Below are 18,879 nucleotides of genomic sequence, written 5' to 3' on the forward strand. Positions count from 1 at the left end.
GCTGGGAAAAGCCAGGGCAATGATTCAGATTTGTAAAACAGATGTGCCCCAACGCATCTGCCTCGTAGGCTATTAACACTTTTGAGGATGTATTTAACATGTGTTTCAAGTTACATATAATAATTTCAGCCCAAGAACTCAGAAAGATACCTTGGGAGCAACCTACCATTATATCTAATAGTAAAGTCCCAGCCCCGATAATGACAGCAGCAAAATGGAGCCAAGCACAATAGGGAGTGAATAATCTGCATACTTGGGGAATCTCTCAGGTAGGCCAAAAATTTTTTCCCATTCACTCCAGAAAGGAGAGGGAAAACCCCATGAATTGGATAGACTGAGGACTGCACATGCATTCTCTCTGGATGAATGGAAGTGGCTTGATGCCCCGTATCACAGGGTCTTCCTCTGCTCCTTTACCTGTGAGCATGAATAAGTGCATTGAAGGCCAATCCATCAGACCAGCTTTTGGAGAAGTCCTTTACACTAACATTGGAGTAGCCGGCTGTCTTACACTGACACCAGACCAGCAGAGCATCATTTGCAGACAGGTCATCTCTGGATCCAAACTCTTCCTAGAAATAAAACAAAGAAAGCACGTTCCATGGGAAATCATATATTTACATTGAAACTTAATTTTGACTTAGAAACTCTGGCTTGTAGCCAACCATATTCTGAAGAATTTAGGTCACTAATGTTTTGTTGAGAGGTGGAGTCAGTTTCAGTTGATTCCCTATTCTCATTGTAGATCTCCCACTATGCTGTTCCTGAGAATCCACTAGCCCAGAACAAATTTTGTGGGGCTTAGTGTGAAGCAGTAGGAGGGAGAAAATCACCATACCCTCTTAAGAAAAGTGCATTTAAGTTCTCATAACTCTGTGGTTGGATATAAGCTTTTGTTAAAAGGCAAATAACAAAAAAGGGATTTCGAAGTTCTCAAGTGGCAATGATGTAATCAATATCAATTGTACAAATTATACAGCTACTATTTTGCTGAATGTTTTTCAAATCATTTTGTGAGCTTCAACCCTTCTGTAGCCTCTGGCCTTTTGCTGCTCCCGTTGCCTGTTGCTTTTTCCATCTTCCTTACTCAGATTATTCTGAGTAAGCCTTTATCTGTTCCCTTCTTGCTTCCTTCTCAGGTCCCTTCTGTAAATCTGAGCCAATGGCACTCAGAGAACCTTTGGTCTACCCACATGTTTATGCCATTATTGCAATCCAGCAATTACTGCTGCTCCGCCACTATCATGACAAAATCCCATAATGTGTTACACTGAAGAAATCAGCTCAATATAAAACAAATCTGTTTAAATGTGACTTCATATCCAGAGTTTGAATCATTTCAGAAGAATGCTGAGAGACAAAACCATTTTTAATTATGGGGGGGTCTTTGGGGGAAAGCGCTCTGGGTGCAGGGAGGTGGGGGTGCCAGTGCATGAAGAAGAGGAGTGCCGGCATGGCGTGGGTGCAGCTGCCTGCCCACAGATCCTGCCCAGCAAGGCACTCAAGCCTCGCGCTACTGCGTTGCTCCCCATAGCCAGCAGAAATGGCTTTGCGCTGGTGTCCAGGCCACTTTAGATGGTGCAAGTGGCAAGTATGCTGGAGCTGGGGTCACGCTGGCTCCTAAGCAGCTCCACACACACACACACACACCCTTTTCAGGATTGTACGGTTAGTGAGGCTTTAAAAAAATTCTAGTGGGCCTACTTTTGAGGCAAATTTTGCCAACAGTAAATGCAACATTAACTTGGTAAGTTAAAATTAGGTTCTGAATCTTTCTCCTCTTTCCTTTTAGCAAATGTACACTGTATTTTAAGCCCTGTGGACAAGTTCAATTTACTTAAATATCTAAATTTGATTTGTAATATATAGAGTCAATCAAATTTCATTTTGCTAGTGGTTGGTTAGACTGGGAACAAAAAAGTTTGAGAACAACACATGAAAAGTCAGCTAATCATATTCAGAAAGCAAAATGAACAAAACCTTTCCAAGTACAAATTTTACCGTATCAAGGTTGATGGAAGCAATTTGAATTCTGAGTATAATTATCCAGATTAGCCCCAGGATGAGGGTTTGGTCTCCATCTACAATGTTTTCAGGCCCAATTACCTTCACCTGTACCTGCTGAATACACAAAGGGATGTTCTTCAGAGATTATTACTATTATTAACTTAGTTATTTAAATCCTTGGGGCCCTAAAGAATGAATGAAACTGTATAATTCAGGACAAGATAAAACAAGGTGCATGAGGAAAGGCACTGACATCAGTCAAGGCTAGGGTTGCCAGGTCCCTCTTGGCAACTGGCAGGAGATTTTGGGGGCAGAGCTTGAGGAGGGCAGGGTTTGGGGAGGGGAGGGACTTCAATGCCATAGAGTTCAATTGCCAAAGCGGCCCTTTTTCTCCAGGTGATCTGATCTCTATCGGCTGGAGATCAGTTGAATTAGCAGGAGATCTCCTGCTACTACCTGGCAGTTGGCAACCCTAGTTGCCAGATCCCCCTTGGCAACCGATGAGAATTTTCTGGGGCTAGAAAGCTAAAGCTGGAAGTGATGGGGAGGCTTTAGCAACCCCCTCCGAAAACTCTATGGAAACCATAGAGCTTTGGTGGAGAGTGCTAGTGGAAACCATAGAGTTTTTGGGGGAAGTGCTAGAGCGTCTGTGTCACTTCTGGGTTTACCAGGAAGTAATGGTCGCTCCCCTCTCTTCAGCTGGCCCTCTTCCACACGCCAACCAGCTGAGGGTCGGCAGGCATCCTGGTCGATTGGTGGACAATTGCCTGCCCATATCGGGCAATTGGCAAGTCTAGTCAAGGCTGACTTCTATCTTAAAAGAGTCAGAATGTGTTGCCTGTTTTTAGCTGTTATCCACCCTGTGCCATTAACAGAAACGAAGTGTACTTTCTTCACTTCTTCAGTGATTTCAGCAAAGGCATCATTTGGAAAGGTTAATGCTTCCTACTATTCTGACCATATGTGATCATCCTTCAGAAGCGCATAAATCTCCAGCCTTCACATTATTTCTACAGCCCAAGAATCACTTTATACATTACAAACTCCTTTACAGAATTGTTGTCCAAGGAATTAAAGCAAGCTACAGGCATTCAGACCCTCTAGGTCTGTACTATACATATACCAAGCTTATTCAGATTCTGACTAGCTGAACTACTCAGCCCAATCCCTCAACTACCCATATATCTATAAGTAACTTATTTATGGATTACATAACATTTGACTGGCTATCCTTCTAATGTTTACATATTTCCTTCATCCCATCCCTGGCTCTGTGCTGTAATTTGACAACTTTATATCATGCTCCAGCTTCACACCTTGGATTTCAGGAATTGGATTGCTTTGCTGTTGTTCTCTAGAAAATGTACTCTCATATTTCCCTTAGTTGGCTTGGGTAGCTGTTCAGCAAACAGCAGCTCGAGCAGTTGTAGGAGACAAATGCCATCTTTCAATTGAGTGTAGAGATCTTGAATCCTGATGTTTGCCTGTACAAAGACAAATCTGGTAAGACCATTGACTCCCAAATGATTTTTTTGGGGGGGGGGGGTGAGACATGTATGAAGTGTTTATAGTGTTGTACTAGGATCTGGGAAACCCAGGTTTGAATCCCCACCTTGCCATGGAGGCTTGCTTGGTCGCCTTGGACCAGTCATATGCTCTCTCAACCTAACCTACCTCACATGGTCTCTTAAGCTAACCTACCAAACAAGAAGGGTTACCATTTGCCCTCTTTGGGAGGGGGGCAACCTTCCAGTGGTTTGTTTCTTCCACCTGTCCTTGTGACCAGGCTGTCAGTAAAAATGTGTATGTCTGGGGGACGGGGGGTAGAAATGACATCACGCAATCCATTGATCTCACTTTGGGATGAAAACCTAGATGTGATGTCAGTGTGTTTGGTGACTCTCTGGAATTTCCCTGAAACTCTCAACATCATCTGATGTCATATCCAGGTTTTCACATGGAAGTGATGTTGCGATATCATGTGATGTCATTTCTGCCCCTTGCCCTGCCTCCAAAACTCATGGGCAAAGCTCAGCTCAGGATTGTTGTGGAGATTAAATGGTGTAGAGAAGAATAATGTAAACCGTTTTGGATCTCTATTGAGGAGAGAGGTGGGGTATAAATGTAAACAAATAAATGATCTTTAATAGTATTGAAATGCTGCCATTTAATAAATGATTTTTGCTGCAATCCTAAGAATACTATCCTTTATTGAGTAAGCCTTACTGATTAAAATGGGGCTTACTTCTGAGTATATCTACTTAGGATTGCTCCCATTATAACCTTTGCTACTGCAGGGAATGTTACCACAACATTAAACATTATTAATGGGAATATAAATGTAGTTCACAAATCATCTCTAGTAATCTCTGAAGCTACTGAACTATTGTCAAACAATTATTGCTTCTTTTTCATAGGAATTTGGACAGTAGAAACAGGCACATGAAAAATGTTTCTTGAGAGTAGCCCAGTTGCACGAGCACCATAAATAGCCACATGGAGAAGCAGTATTTTCAATGTACCTTTTAAGCAATGTAAGTTTCAAAATTTGTCTACCAGGAACTGTACAGCCAATATAGGGACACAGTTTTTCAACTGCAGACAAAGGATTTGAAAATAGTCCTCTTAGATTACATGAGGCAATGTGTCAAGAAGACCAGCTCTGGTGTTTGGAAACTTTTCTGGGTTGAATTTAAAGTGTTAACTACCATAAACATGATATTGGTTATAATATCATTTTAGATCTTTCACACTTTCCATAACCTACCATGATATACTGTACTGTAGTGATTGGTAATTTGATATTGCATTTATTGAATAAAAATGCACATGTCACTCTGATGTGCAAAAAACATAGGCATTTTACTGTTGTTTTGTCCAAATCAGAGTTTATACCACTCTAACCTGAATACACTTACTGTGCATTCCTGACGGGAATGCCTGCACTGGGCTTAGGAGGCAATGCACCGGCAATGCAGCGGCACTGCCTCCTAAGGAGGTTTCGGTCCCACCGCCCGGAGCCAAAAATCTGTGCAACTCACATAGGGTTCCACGGGAGATATGCCACCTAAAAGGTGGCGAATCTCAACAACAAAAAAGGGGAGTTCCCAAGCTGTAACGGCTTAGGAGCCTGCCTAATGGCGGCCCCGCCCCCAGACCGGTGCTGTGACACCCCGGGAATGCCTCCCGGGATGCTGGGATGCCCTGGGAATGCCTCCCGGGACTCCACGGTGGCCTTTGCTGGCGTCTGGACACTGGTGGAAGGCTCCGTCGGCATCCCGGCCTGGTGCTGCTGTGGCTGCGTCCGGCAACCGGTATCCGGGCTTTAACGCCGGCGCTGGGGCCACAAATGCCAGCTTATGCTGCCCGGACACCAGCGCTGTGGGCTCTTGCGCCAGCGCAGCCCTTTGCCGGCCTCCAGAGGCCTTTCATCCTGGCTCTGGCGCGGCTCAGGAATGTGTGGTAAAGCATTTCCACAGATTGAAGGATTTTCCAGTCATGGAGTGAGACTTTCATTCTCATCTCCCTGCTACTACAGTGCCAAATACCCCCCTGAAATGCTATTCCAAGGTGCCCCCTTTCCCAGGGTCAGACTTTGGGGGGTATTTTGGGCTGCAATGGGAGGCAAGAAAGTTATGCTCTGTAGGCAGGATAAAATCTGTGCACAGAAACACTCCAGTGGATCCAAACCTAGGCACTGAATTCAAAATTAGCTTTTCATTGACAGAAGGCACTTCTACCAGTGCACGGAACTTTCCTGCTTTCCCTCTCTCTGTGTTGTCAACTGAGTTCCTTAAAGTGCTGCTGCTAGGGAAGACCCTCAAAAACAGCAGCCAATCTGCTGGAAGAGGGGAAGCAGGGAGGACTGTTTCCCTCCACTCCCCTTCCACAGGCAGAAAACAGCATTTGAATTCTGTCCTAAATGTATTCTAAATTCAGAATGCAATATTATTATTTAAGCTCTTGTTCAAAATTAATAAGATTGTATAGCTCTGTCAAATTTGAATGGGAGACCCAACTAGGGATTTGTTTTACTCCACCAAGGAAGTCTCTGTGCTGATCACATCTGAAAGAGGGAACTACCTACATTGTGCTTGTAGAAAACATTGTTGATCCATTTGGTGAATGTTTTCTTTTGCATGGACATCCGTTGCTCTTGAAGCTTCTTGATTTGTCCTTGCACATATTCTTCATCCATGGTCACCTAGAAACAGAATGTTTCAATATGATGCCTCCCAAATGAATTAAGCATCACCAATTCCAACTTGCTGCCAATTCTTATGTATTCCTGAACTTTTTATTCTTTTGGAATCCAAGAATATATACCAAAAATCTGACAGCCTATATTTTCCCATCCGCTTCCTTTTACGTAATAAATTGCATATGTCTGGAGCCAATATGAAGGGCTGTTATTATCTCAACAGTATCAAATATATAAACTTAAGGTCCAAAACAGATAAGACACTGATTAGGGTCTTTTGTTGTTGTTTTTAAAGCTAATTGGCTTATCTAGGGAGCTGTTTTAAGACTATGGAAGGATTGCTGAAGGTTTCTCCCCTGCCCACAATTTAAAATGCCCCTCCAAATTTGCAATTAATTCTGTGTGGGGAAAAAAAAGACATTTTCACATCACAGTTGCTGACAAGGTTGGGTCACATGCAGTTCCATGGATGATGGACATATGATAAATAACATGCAGTTTTCAGATTGTACACAAAACTCAAATTTACAGCACAATCCTAAGGGGCAGGGATGAATGGGCTTAAGAGCCAGCATGACCCCTGCGCCAGCATTAGTGCCACTTCTGCCATGCAAATGGGCACTAATGCTGGGGTGTGGTAAAGCAGCACCACACATGGGCACGAGCGCAGCCTCGGCGGCAGCACTCCTCTAGAGCGTAGCCTCACACTGGCACCAAAGGGGGCATTCCTGGGGACGAAGCTGCCACTAGTCAGCTCCCTAAGTCCCTTTGCCCCAAGAACGCCCCCTTTGACTGGCCTGCAAAAATAGTGGCATAGCCCCATGGGACTGCATAGAGCGCAGCCAAGCGATCAGGAGGGGGCGTAGCTGCGCCATTTCTGGCGTGCACCAGAACTACCCCCCACTTCAGATTCTGTTGTCTAAAATTCTCCAATCAGCTCCCACACTGAAGAAGAAATAGAGACCTATTTACCAAAAATATGCCCCCCCAAAAAGGAATTTTATACCTAACTTTCGGAAACAATTTTGTTCATTTTTAATGCTTATAGTAGCTTTCCTAATGTTCACCCCAAAATGATTTGATTCCCAGGATCCTTATATATAAGTAAAGTGGGCCTCCCAAAAGCGGATATACCAGTATCCCAAACAAAAAGAAAGGCAGAGTAGGTAGAGACCCCCTGCCCACATGAGGATGCCACATCTCCACATGCAAATGCCACAAAATGAGCTGCTGCAAGAGTTGGTGCAAATGTGCTTTCTGTTGCCACTGGGGGGTATCTCTGGAAGTAAGGCCAGTATGCAAGCACCAGCCCTGAGCAAAGTAGGAGAAGAAGGTTGTGTGTAAACCCAAACTCCCGCTCTGACTGCCATGATCACTTAAGAGGGGAATGGGTTGCTCAGCCTGCATTCAGGGGCTGAAATATCTAGGGAACAATTTCCTTCACAGTTCATTCCCCTGCCAACGTAAACAGATTGCCAACACAGCCTAGGGAGAAAGTGTCATACCCCTTTAATAGAGGCTAAATGGAATGTTATTTTCCTCCTTGCCATGAGGAGATAACCTTAGTTGTCAAGTCCCTACTCTATATTTTTGAGGACGACTCTGTATCAAATACTCTCCACACGTGATTAAACCCAACAAAATGGTCAGCTGAAACAATCATTCTCTTCAGTAAACTCTCAGTTGCCAACAACCTGGAGAAAAATGTCCTGACTTTTAATAGAGGCTTAATGTGTGGAAATGGGCAGGTGAAGCTTTTTATTGCATGGAGGTAATGTAACCATCCCCTAGCAAATAACATCCCATTAAGCCTCTATTAAAGGAATAGGACAGTTTTTCTCCAGGCTGTTGGCAACGCTATCCAGGTGTTGTTCACTTATCTCTGACTGCTTAAATAGTTCATTCTTTTTTACATTTGGTACAATGGAATATTGGTCCTTTTGCAGAGAAATCTATTTTTCACTTGAAGAACACTTTTCATAAAGATAATTTGATACAAAATGGATTTCTGCCTTCAGCAGTACTGTGAACAATTAAAACACCCACACACACGAAAGTAAAGAAATTCTGTGAAATTTGAACTTACCCAAGCTTCTAAAAATGTCCCTTTTATGTTCAGGAAACAACCATTCAGCAGAAAGGAGAAACGTTTGATGCAGAATTTCAGTCCTATTCTTGCACTCTGTTCTTACTGTTCACAGAAGTGACCTTTGGATGCTGTTATAGCTAAAACGTATTTATAATCTATAATATGAAAACCCTGTTTCTTAGCACAGAGGAAGGAGTTTATTGGAATATTGGGGGTAAAGGTTCTTGCAGGCATCATTATGCTTACAGAGCAATGCTGAAAGGGGGGGTGAATGGCCTTAGGAGCTGGTGTGACTCCTATGCTGGCATCAGTGCCACTCGTACAGGCTAAATGGGCACTAACATTGGTGCAGGGTCACTTATGCGGGTGCCTGGGAGCCGTGCAGCACCTATTGATGATACATTTGCAATTTAAAACAAGCAGATTTTGTCTGTATTTGTTTCTGCATTCAACATTAACATGTAAGCAGCAAACCAGCAGCTAATATTGAACTCAGAACTCAGTATGCTCAGAACTTTCTTTCATGAAAACCTGATGCTGGCAGAAAGTCATGCTGGGGATGACTTTCACTTACAGGAAAGGTAGGTTTCAAGTGGAGTTTGCCCCTATTTTCAAGACCCATCCACAGTGGCACATTACTTAGTCAGATACAGTTAGTGATTGGGGGAGCTTGATCAGAGATGGTATGATGGGACCAGTGTGGACTTTTTTGTGTTTCTTATGAGTCACTTTGAGGTCCCTGTGTGTGTGTGTGTGTGGGGGGGAAGTGTGGTTTATAAATTCTCAAAATCTTACATCCAAGCAGTTCTTTGTCCACCAAATCACACTAGTTTTTTAAATTTGTTAATGATCCCCACGAGACAAGATCCTTTAAATACCGAGAACTCCTCTCGTTTTTAATCTTCTGAGGTGTTGAGACATTGTCATAATTTATCACTTCTGCTGACCTAGACCTGAGTAGGATTTAGACCCCTTTTAACATTACATCAGTGGCGGGCAAGCTGCTGTGCCATGTCTCATCCCCACACCACTCTAGTAAACTTTTAGCTTTGTTTTAACTGTTGTAATTATGTGCTTGGTTTCTGATTACTTTTAAGACACGCTTTTCTTATGTGTGTTTTAATTCAATATAATTATAATTAATTAGATCCCTCCTTTTATGAGACACAATACCTCAGGATCTTTGAAGATGTGTATTGCATGATAGGGGATTGGATGGAATACGTCTATATGCTTAATTCTGATTTTATAGTATAAGGTAGACCTTGGAAGAGATTTTCCCCAGATTTTTTAAAATTCATATGTGTGTGTTAAGTGCTGTCAAGTTGCTTCCAATGCATGGCGACCCTATGAATCAATGTCCTTCAAAGTGTCCTATCCTTAACAGCCTTGCTCAGGTCTTGCAAACTGAGGGCCATGGCTTCCTTTATTGAATCAATCCATCTCGTTGGGTTGTCCTCCTTTCCTGCTGCCTTCAACTTTTCCTAGCATGGTCTTTTCCAGGGACTCTTGTCTTCTCATAATGTGACCAAAGTATGATAGCCTCAGATTAGTTAAAAACCCTACGATGAGACAATCCAAAATAAAATTCATATAGTCCATGCAATAAAGGGACAATTTAAATAATGCTAAATCCAGTATATTGCACTTAGTATCCCAAAGATAAACTGCAATTATGAACAGATTCAATATTGGGCATGACATCAGGCTTCAAAGTTTCTGAATTTTGAACATATTCCATTTAGGCAGCCCATTCCTGAGACTTCAGCAGCTGGGGTCGGCGTGGCTGAGGAACCGCCGTGGCACCTCCAAAGCCATTCCCTGGCTGCCAAAAGGCTTTAAAAAGCCTTTCAAAGGTTTTAAAATTTTTTAAAATGGGGCATTTTGTCCCATTAAGAACAGCAAAGTTGCACCAGCAAAAAGCTGGCACAGCAATGCTGTTCTCACCGTCAGCGTACTGGGGCAAAAGAAAGCTGCCTACTGGCAGCTCGGCCCCCCAGCACACCCCGGGAACACCCCCTGGGATGCCGGCGTGGGGCTTTGTCCCGGTGGGAACCTGGCAGAAGGCCAAGCCTGCGTCCCTGGGTGGAGCTGCTGCTGCAGCGCCAGGAGAATGGCCTCCGGGTCCCCCTGCTGGTGTATATGCCACCCTGGATGGCATAAGTGGCATGGACGCTGTTGCAGGGGACATGACTTTTGTCCTGGAGGCTCAGGAATGGGCTGTAAGAAGCATCTTAAAAAATAAAATCCTGGAAGATTAATGGAACTATGAAATGGTAACTTCTAAAACCAATATTTTAATTTTTCTAATTACAAGCAATTTAGAATGACAAAAAAATTAGAAGAATTTGTGATTTTATTATGAAATTTCTTTCAGCTCTGTAATTTATACACATGTATGGAAATATGCTACCTTTTGGCCACCAGGTGGCAGTGCTCTGCAAGTAAGCAAAATCAAGACCAAAAAAATTACAACCATTAATATGCATTGACGTTTATTGAACACAATATTGTCATAACTATTACAAAAAAAATTGTAAAGCATGTATGCAAAACTGTATTACAATATTGTACTATAGGTAATCAAGGTGCAATTTAATAAATTTAAACCTTTGAAAGACTAAAATGTGCACCGTTTGTTATCTGAGCTTTCACACAAAAAATGAAGTATTAATTTAAAAGAATTCTTGAAATATTTAATGGTGATAATATCTTCTGGTCAGCTTCAGTAAAAGGTTCGTTATCCAGCACTCATGAGGAATGAGGCTTGCCAGTTAATCAAATATGCCCAAGTCCTCTATCCATGGAAATCTACAACAACCAGCCTCTGCCTCGTTAGGACTGACACGGCAGCAGCTCCCCATGCATGGCTGGATCCTTCCCCCGAGCCATGGACCTTTCTTTCTACACAGCAGGCAGACCAGCAAGCAAGCTGCCCAAGAGCCGTCTGACAGAGCTGCTTCCAGACAGTGCAAGACCGAAGGTGAAGGAGGAATCTGAGGATGATATCAGCTCCCAGCACTGGTTGTCAGAAATCCAGCAACAGCTGGAGGCATCAATCCGGCCAGATGTACAAGTGGGAGTGGCTTTGAAGACACGAGGGTACAGGGGCTGATGGGAAGGAGCTTGCCTTTTGGTGATGCCAGATAACTAAACATTCTGGATAGTCAAGTGCCGGATAACAAAGCTTTGACTATTCTTTGACAATCAAAATGCCGTTTTAGTGCAAAAAGAGGTTATGATATAGAAACTGTGGTTAAACAGCTGATTAAATTAAGAGATTCACATTCTTCAGGATATATAGAAAGCACATAGGGATTAATAATGTATTTCAAATGTCATTACATCTTTTTTTTGTTAGGCAATTTTCTTTTTACTATAATAGAAATGGCAAATACTAATGTTGAAATAGGCCTATTCAGATGTAAGAAGTTTAAAGATGACTCCTTTTGAAAATTCAAATTTAGCAGTAACCACAATTCTATGTCACATTATCTCCTGAACTCTGGGATATGTAATTTAAGTTGTAATAGGTGAACTGGATGTTACCAGTGCACCATCAAGTCCTGCATTGTGGAAACATCACAACTGTATGCCCTCTGAATCAAATGCACATAACAAGTTTACTTTCAACATACAGGCTCCACCAGTCAGAAAGACTGGAGTTCCACTAATGCAATCAGGCTTTGTTGTTCTCTTAGAGTCATAGGGCTGGAAGGGACCACCAGGGTCATCTAGTCCAACCCCCTGCACAATGCAGGAAATTTACACTACCCTCCCCCCCACACCCCCAGTGACCCCCACTCCATGTCCAGAAGATGACCAAGATGCCCTCCCTCGCATCATCTGCTTAAGGTTATAGAATCAGCATTGCTGACAGATGGCCATCTAACCTCTTCTTACTACAGCCTCCTGCATCTGCCAAAAAAGTGCTTCAGAGGATCCAGGGACCCTCCTGTGGTGCAGGAGAAGCAGAAATCAGAGACACATTATTCCCTTGTGTGACTGGAAGTGCCTTCTCTTGCCCTCTTAGATCCAAAACAATATTTACAAATCCCATCAGTTGGTAGCACTATTCAAAACAACTGAAGGAGAGTCCTGAAGAGGCTATGTTGTGCAGTTCATTTCCCCAATATAAGGAAATCCAACATTTTACTGCATTATATAAGTGTAATGGTATTGCCAATATGAGATGCATATGACCTCTTCAGGAGAAAGTGTGCGTGTACATGTTGCCACATCTGGATACAGCTTTTACATCTGACATGGGGAGATGTGCAAATAACTCCATGAGACACAGGAAATACGGAAATAGTTTCAGGTGGGTAGCTGTGTTCATCTACAGTAGAAGAGCAAGATTCTAATCCAGTAGCACCTTAAAGACCAAGATTTCCAGGGGATAAGCTTTTGAGTCAGCGCTGATGAAGAGAGATTGGACTCTCAAAAGCTTATCCCCTGGAAATCTTCTTGGTCTTTAAAAGTGCTACAGGAAATATGGAAGGAAATGTATGGAAGTTACTCATATAGGTTTTTTCTCTACTTCTGTCCTGAGAATCTTTGAGTATTTGCCATCTTAAGTCCTCAAGTGTGAAATCATAACAATAATGGCATCAGCTGAAAACCTACAACTGCATCCTATGTGGCAGCAGAGAAGAGCTGAAACATGAAATATATTGATAACTCAGTTTCCTTCTAATAATCAGCACGAAGAAGTTGTGAGAAGTTGAAAGAAGTTGAAAGAAAAAGTAAAAGTTAAACACAAAACAAAATTCTGAAATCTCTACAGAATAATAAAGGAAGTAACTGAACAGTGGACTTGTAATGGAGACATAGAAATTAGAGAAGAGAAAGAAAGAAAGAAAGAAAGAAAGAAAGAAAGAAAGAAAGAAAGAAAGAAAGAAAGAAAGAAAGAAAGAAAGAAAGAAAGAAAGAAAGAAAGAAAGAAAGGTTGGTTTTTACAACCCAATTTTCTCTACCTTTAAGGAGAATCAAACCGGCTTATGATCTCCTTCCCTTCCTCCCCCCCCCCCCAAAAAAAGACACCTTGTGAGGTAGGTGGGGCTGAGTTCTGAGAGAACTGTGACTAGCCCAAGGTCACCCAGCAGGCTTCATGTGGAGGAGTGGGGAAACCAACCCGGTTCACCAGATTAGAGTCTGTTGCTCATGTGGTAGAGTGAGGAATCAAACCCAGTTCTCCAGATTAGAGTCCACCGCTCTTAACCACTACACCAAGAAACTCTTTTAGTAAAATATAATATGGGAAAATAACTCCATATAGAGCAAGTATGCAGTTCTTTGAAGAACGAGGATCAACTGAAAATAATCAATTATTTAACAATAAGAAAAGCAACAATGCATGTGATTTCATAGGCAGAATGTAGTACTTGTAATGTAACATGGCATGCATTTCATTAATTCTGGGAAAAGGCCAGTTTCATATCCTCATGGTTTTCAAAGAACTGTCTTGAAATAAATCGGCACTGCCTGCTGAAGATGCATGAGAGACTCCCACAGTCATTGTGTGACTCACACATTTTCTCCAGCAGTTAATCATGCTTCCTCATAGTATCACCATCCTTGTCGTCCTCCCCGCAAAAATCAAATCCTGAATAGTGAATAAAATCATATGAAGTTGATCTAATTTGCACGGTTAAGGTTGGATCCAGACTAATGTTTCTGCACACACAAAGATGTCTGTCCATAGATAGTGATTTTCCTACCTCCCCCTTTCAGCAGCAGCCCAAAATCCTGTTCATGAGGATCCTCTCTCCCCCAAGTACAGGATTTCAGGGGCATCTCAGGCTGTCGCAGGAGGGAAGCAGGAAATTTGCCAGCTTTGGGTGGAAATCCTTGTGCCCATGGAAATACCTACTCTGGATCTAAACCTTTACACAGAGTGAAGGATTCATTTAAGCAAGCACAGGCAGCCTGGTAACAGGATTAGGGTCAAGGCTAAATCTTCTTTTGATTTCTCAATGAACCAAATAAGATAAATGAATCCGTCCCAGTTCCTTAACTGCCAGGAAGCCATGCCTGTGAGCTGATTTGGGGACAGAATTTATCATTTAGCTATAATCAAAACCCAAAACTGACACAAGAAGGGAAAAGTGGAGACTCTTTGGTTAGACTGTTCCTTGAATGCCATAACTTCTTATGGGTCAGATGAGATGACAGTAGAAAATGGAACACACCCAGGAGTAGAAACAAGGGGATGCAGTAGGAAGAACTGACATTTTGTGCTCCATGTGTCAGAATGGTCCTTACATTCCACAGGTTGGCTGGTCTAATCAACCTTACCTTTATTGTATTACACTTATGTCCTTAGCCCTCAGCATTTTTGAAACATTTAGTAGTTACTCATAAATGAAGGAACTAAAAGGAATGTAAGGCTTGAACCTAAAATGAACACCTGCCATGAATATCAAGCTGCAAACCAGTTTTACCAGTACAAAAAGCTATCCACTAGTTTCAGTCAACACTCCCTTTATTGACAAAACATACCCACAAGGTAACTCCATCAAATATGTAGTTACCCTCTTAGCAAAGCAATACTTCTTTGGGATTAAGGTCACCAGATGGATGCTTTTGCATACAAGGAGCTTCAAAATCTGCATGGATAGGACACATGAAAAACAAATTACTTTTTGCTGCTGCTACTAGTGCTTCACAGTATTCTGAAGAAAGTACTTAGTCGCACAATGTAAAATTAACCGATGCAATTCACAGGCATAAAATATGGCATTGGCCTTAGATGACTTTTAAAGGGGACCAGAGAAATCCACCCAGAAGGATTAGACGGACTCTGATCTGGTGGTACTCCCCCCCGCCCCCGGAAGGCAAAAGGGATAATCTCTTCAGTAGCTAAAGAACTGATACATTTTAAAAGTTAATATAAATATACTAATTATAATCATAATTATAATCAGTGAATTTCTGAATTGAATTCAAGATTTGTGCAAATTCTCTTTCCCATTAAACTTTCCCTTTTCCTCCTTCCCAAAACATGAAAATTTTAAAAGAACTTTTAGTCCAAAACATGCTTTTAACTTCTGCCTGAAATAGTAAAGCCACACTTAAAACACATCTTTATACGTCCTAATTGGTCTTAGTGAATTCTGGTGTATCGTGAAGGCATTTCAGTTCTCAGTGTGACATTGTTCAGGGCTGAATTGGCCATGTGAACAATATCATTGAAGTAAAGAAGGCATTTCAGCTATAACTAGTGAATAAGCTGATACCTTCCAGAAGAGGGTGGTTTTAATTTAAAAAACAACAACAAAAAACTGGAGTCCTTGCATTGCGTTATTCAAGCGCTCTCTCTCTCTTTGGTATAACTGAAATGATGTCACTCATATCCAAACTCATTTCAGTATTGAGAAGCACAGTGAAAAATAGCAAACACATTTATTGCCCCCCCCCCTTTTACAGGTCATTCAAAAGGCACTTGTGACAAAACGTTTTAGTGAAGGGCTTTCAGAACTACAGACACGGGTTCCTCCTATGCTATGCTGCTCATTGTAACTTGTTTAGAATCTTGCATTTAATTTGGGGCTACTTCAAGCCTAAGAAAGCACTTCCATAACATTTAAAACTATCATGACCACTATGCATGTGTTTATTTTACCTATTGAACAAACACTGAGAAGGTGCATCTGACATTGCTAGTTCCCATAATTACACATTATGGTTTTCATGTTTTTTTTCTAACAAATAAGTGACTTTTGCATTAGTTTGAAGTTGCCCTAAAAAGCCTTGCCAACAACTGTAATCTCAGGTGTGTTAAATATTTACATGGCTTTCACTGTAACCCACTTTAACATTTCCACCTGTTTTGTCGCTCCACCTACAAAGATTTTCTATGAGATGGAGGCACCAGATGCGGAGGTAAGATATTGGGGAGTTCATACCCCTCCAATTTTATCTTGATGAGATGTTTTGCTAACGCAAATTCTTCCTCATCCAACATGCCATCACTATCACAGTCTGCAAGCTTCCAGATTTTCCCCAGGACACTGTTTGGCAGTTTGGAAGTCAACATTTCTTTCTTTGCACTGGCCCCAGAGATCCTGCCATTGATTGGAGAGAGAGTGTAAAAGATCTCATCATATACAGGTTTATCTCTGGCAACAATCCATTCCTCCTCATCGGCTCCTTCCTTGGCACCTTCCCCATAACCGTGGTCAAATGGTCCTGCTGTGGTGCCATCAAATGCCCCGCCTTGCACCATCTGTGTAGGCATGCTGCGCTCTTCCTGGGTGATCAGATTCATTAAAGAAGACACTTTACTTGACAGCATGTTATCGACAGCTTCAATCAGCTTTGGTTTCAAAGTGTGGAATTTGGTGAAGTCGTACCCGGCCAGTTGTTCCTGTGAAACGACAAAACAGAGTGACAATAAGCCAGAACATTGGTCATACCATTTCTCAATGAAATTGTTGCTCTTTGCCAAGGCTGAAGTTGATGACATCACAATAAATGTTATGTAAAGGCCTTAGACACAAATCGGTTAGAATGTAATGGACATGTTTAAATTTCTCTGGAATGGCATAATCACTAGCATTACATAGCCATCACAAGTAAATACAATGTAAAGATATGTATTTAATTTTTTTATTTAATTAGTTTATTAAATTAAAAATATATTTAATTAGTTTATTTCCAGACAACCTTTTAGGGCCATTAGCAGATTATGCCCAATTTAAAGACTAGGTCTACAAATTCGATGCCATGATGGACAGAACACAGGTTCTGAAATCGGGAACTGCTCCTTGGTTTAAACTTTTTGAAACTGACCATCTTAGAGCTTCTTATTTATCCAACATACCAAATCCAAAGCTTAGAGCAGCCTTTATGTTGGGTTTATTGACCGGGCATTATTGCTGAATTCCAAAAGATCAATAGTTTTGCATCTGTGGAACGTCTGCTCTGGAAGACTTATACCACTACTTATTTGAATGCCCTCTATATGTGGAACCCAGGGCTAAATTTCTTGCTGGGTTGGTTTCTGGCCTAAACACTTGTTCTAGTGTTGAAATTAGTATTTTTGTTAAAAGACTCCAATGGGTTTGTTTCTTCTAGGACCTCCCTGTATGCTCTGGTGGCAAAGAAAATAAGATCCAATATGGTTGCTAAGAAAGCTGATCCTTCGAGTTGATTTTAATGGTTGCTAGGTCTCATTGGCTGATTGGGAAACCACCGCATTTTTTAGTTATTTGTATGCATCAATTTAGCAGTTTTATTATGCATATTTATTATCAATCCAGCATTTTATTAACCTAGTATTTCTTTTTATTATGTATCTGTGGTATTGTTGACACGTTTGTAATGGCCTAAGGCTATAATGCAAATAAAACCATTCATTCATTCATTCAATTAGTTTATAGTCCATTTTTTCACTGAGAAGCCTGGACTGTTCCATTCTACTACAGTTGTAATCTCTTTTAAAAAATGTCCTTCTGAACATTTTTGTGGTTTGCATATTCTGCGGCAAGACAGAAGTGTGAAGAATTCCTAGCCTCCTCGGATAGGCTGGTCTACAAGGTGGGAGCCACCACTGAGAAGGTATATGAAAAAGCAGATGCCAAAATCATCCATTTGCAGTGTGGTGCCTTTTGAAATGAGTGAAGCTGTTGCAGATGAGCAAACTGAAGCAGTGTAACATAGCGGGAGGGGCAGCCCTTCGGATATGTGGGTCCAAGGCCATGAAGAGCTTTGGAGTATCTGCAGAATGGGTATGAGGTGTATGTTTTCATGACCTCCAAAAGGTTCTGTTTTAGGAGCCAGCTGGTTGACCATTTTTGCAAGGTATGGCGAAGTCACCATTCACTGGTGTTTCCAAGCAGTTTTGGCCTATGAAACTCACAATTTGGCTCAAGCCATGACAAAAAAGCCATGACAATTTGGGTCAAGCCATGACAAAAAAGCATAACCTTTTGTGGCTGGAGATTTTGCAGGCCTGGAAAAAAAATTCAGCTTCAGTTGAATTTTCTACGTTAAATTAGTTGTATAACCAGCCCTAATTGCTAGCAGTTACTCTAAAAATAATTATTTAAGGCTTGTTTTTGTTTATTTCCATTACCAACTTGCTTCCTATTTGTCTTCTCTGTTTTACAATGATTTTGGAAAAGAATACCTAATGTTCTGTTGATATTTTCACTACCTGCACAGAACATTCAGAAGAAAGGCTATGAAACGCAAACCAGCTGTTATCTGTGAGCAAGGCAGAAGTAGCAGTAATTTCTCTAATGTACAGTTTCTATACTCTCCTGTGTATTGTGGCACAGGTTCAACAAAGAAGCCATATATTTTAACAAAATAGAAGATATTTGAGATTTTGTCCTATACATTTAAGCCTGATGAAAGACATGTAGCTCAAAATCCTGAATATTTTTAATGTGCTATCGGGACATTTTTACATTAAAGAGCTTCATTCTCATCTTTAAATCAGTATAAGAGAGTTGCAACTTCTTTTTTTAAAAAAATATTTTTATTATTTTTATAACAAAACAAAACAAAAAAGAAAAATACACACCAATACCTTCAATATACATAAAAAATAATTTCATTATACAATAGAATAATC

At 41.3% G+C, this 18,879-nt stretch overlaps 2 protein-coding genes across 2 annotated transcripts in view; both read right to left on the reverse strand.

Annotated features, from left to right (window-relative positions):
• The window catches only part of SPTBN5 (spectrin beta, non-erythrocytic 5), a 151,344-nt gene extending 139,129 nt beyond the window's left edge, over positions 1-12,215 (reverse strand). Inside the window, exons 1-6 of the mRNA XM_056851886.1 lie at positions 12,201-12,215; positions 11,276-11,293; positions 6,095-6,211; positions 3,324-3,491; positions 2,002-2,118; positions 418-572 (exon numbers count right to left, since the gene is read on the reverse strand). Of these exons, the coding sequence (XP_056707864.1) occupies positions 418-572; positions 2,002-2,118; positions 3,324-3,491; positions 6,095-6,211; positions 11,276-11,293; positions 12,201-12,215 (590 nt within the window). The remainder of the gene's footprint in view (positions 1-417; positions 573-2,001; positions 2,119-3,323; positions 3,492-6,094; positions 6,212-11,275; positions 11,294-12,200) is intronic.
• A 3,915-nt stretch (positions 12,216-16,130) lies between these two features.
• EHD4 (EH domain containing 4) overlaps positions 16,131-18,879 on the reverse strand; it is a 32,464-nt gene continuing 29,715 nt past the window's right edge. The window contains exon 6 of the mRNA XM_056850861.1: positions 16,131-16,665. Coding sequence (XP_056706839.1) covers positions 16,141-16,665 — 525 coding nt within the window. The 3' untranslated portion in view covers positions 16,131-16,140. The remainder of the gene's footprint in view (positions 16,666-18,879) is intronic.

The sequence above is a fragment of the Euleptes europaea genome, chromosome 6, assembly GCF_029931775.1.
Source record: "Euleptes europaea isolate rEulEur1 chromosome 6, rEulEur1.hap1, whole genome shotgun sequence".
In the NCBI taxonomy this organism is placed as follows: domain Eukaryota; kingdom Metazoa; phylum Chordata; class Lepidosauria; order Squamata; family Sphaerodactylidae; genus Euleptes; species Euleptes europaea.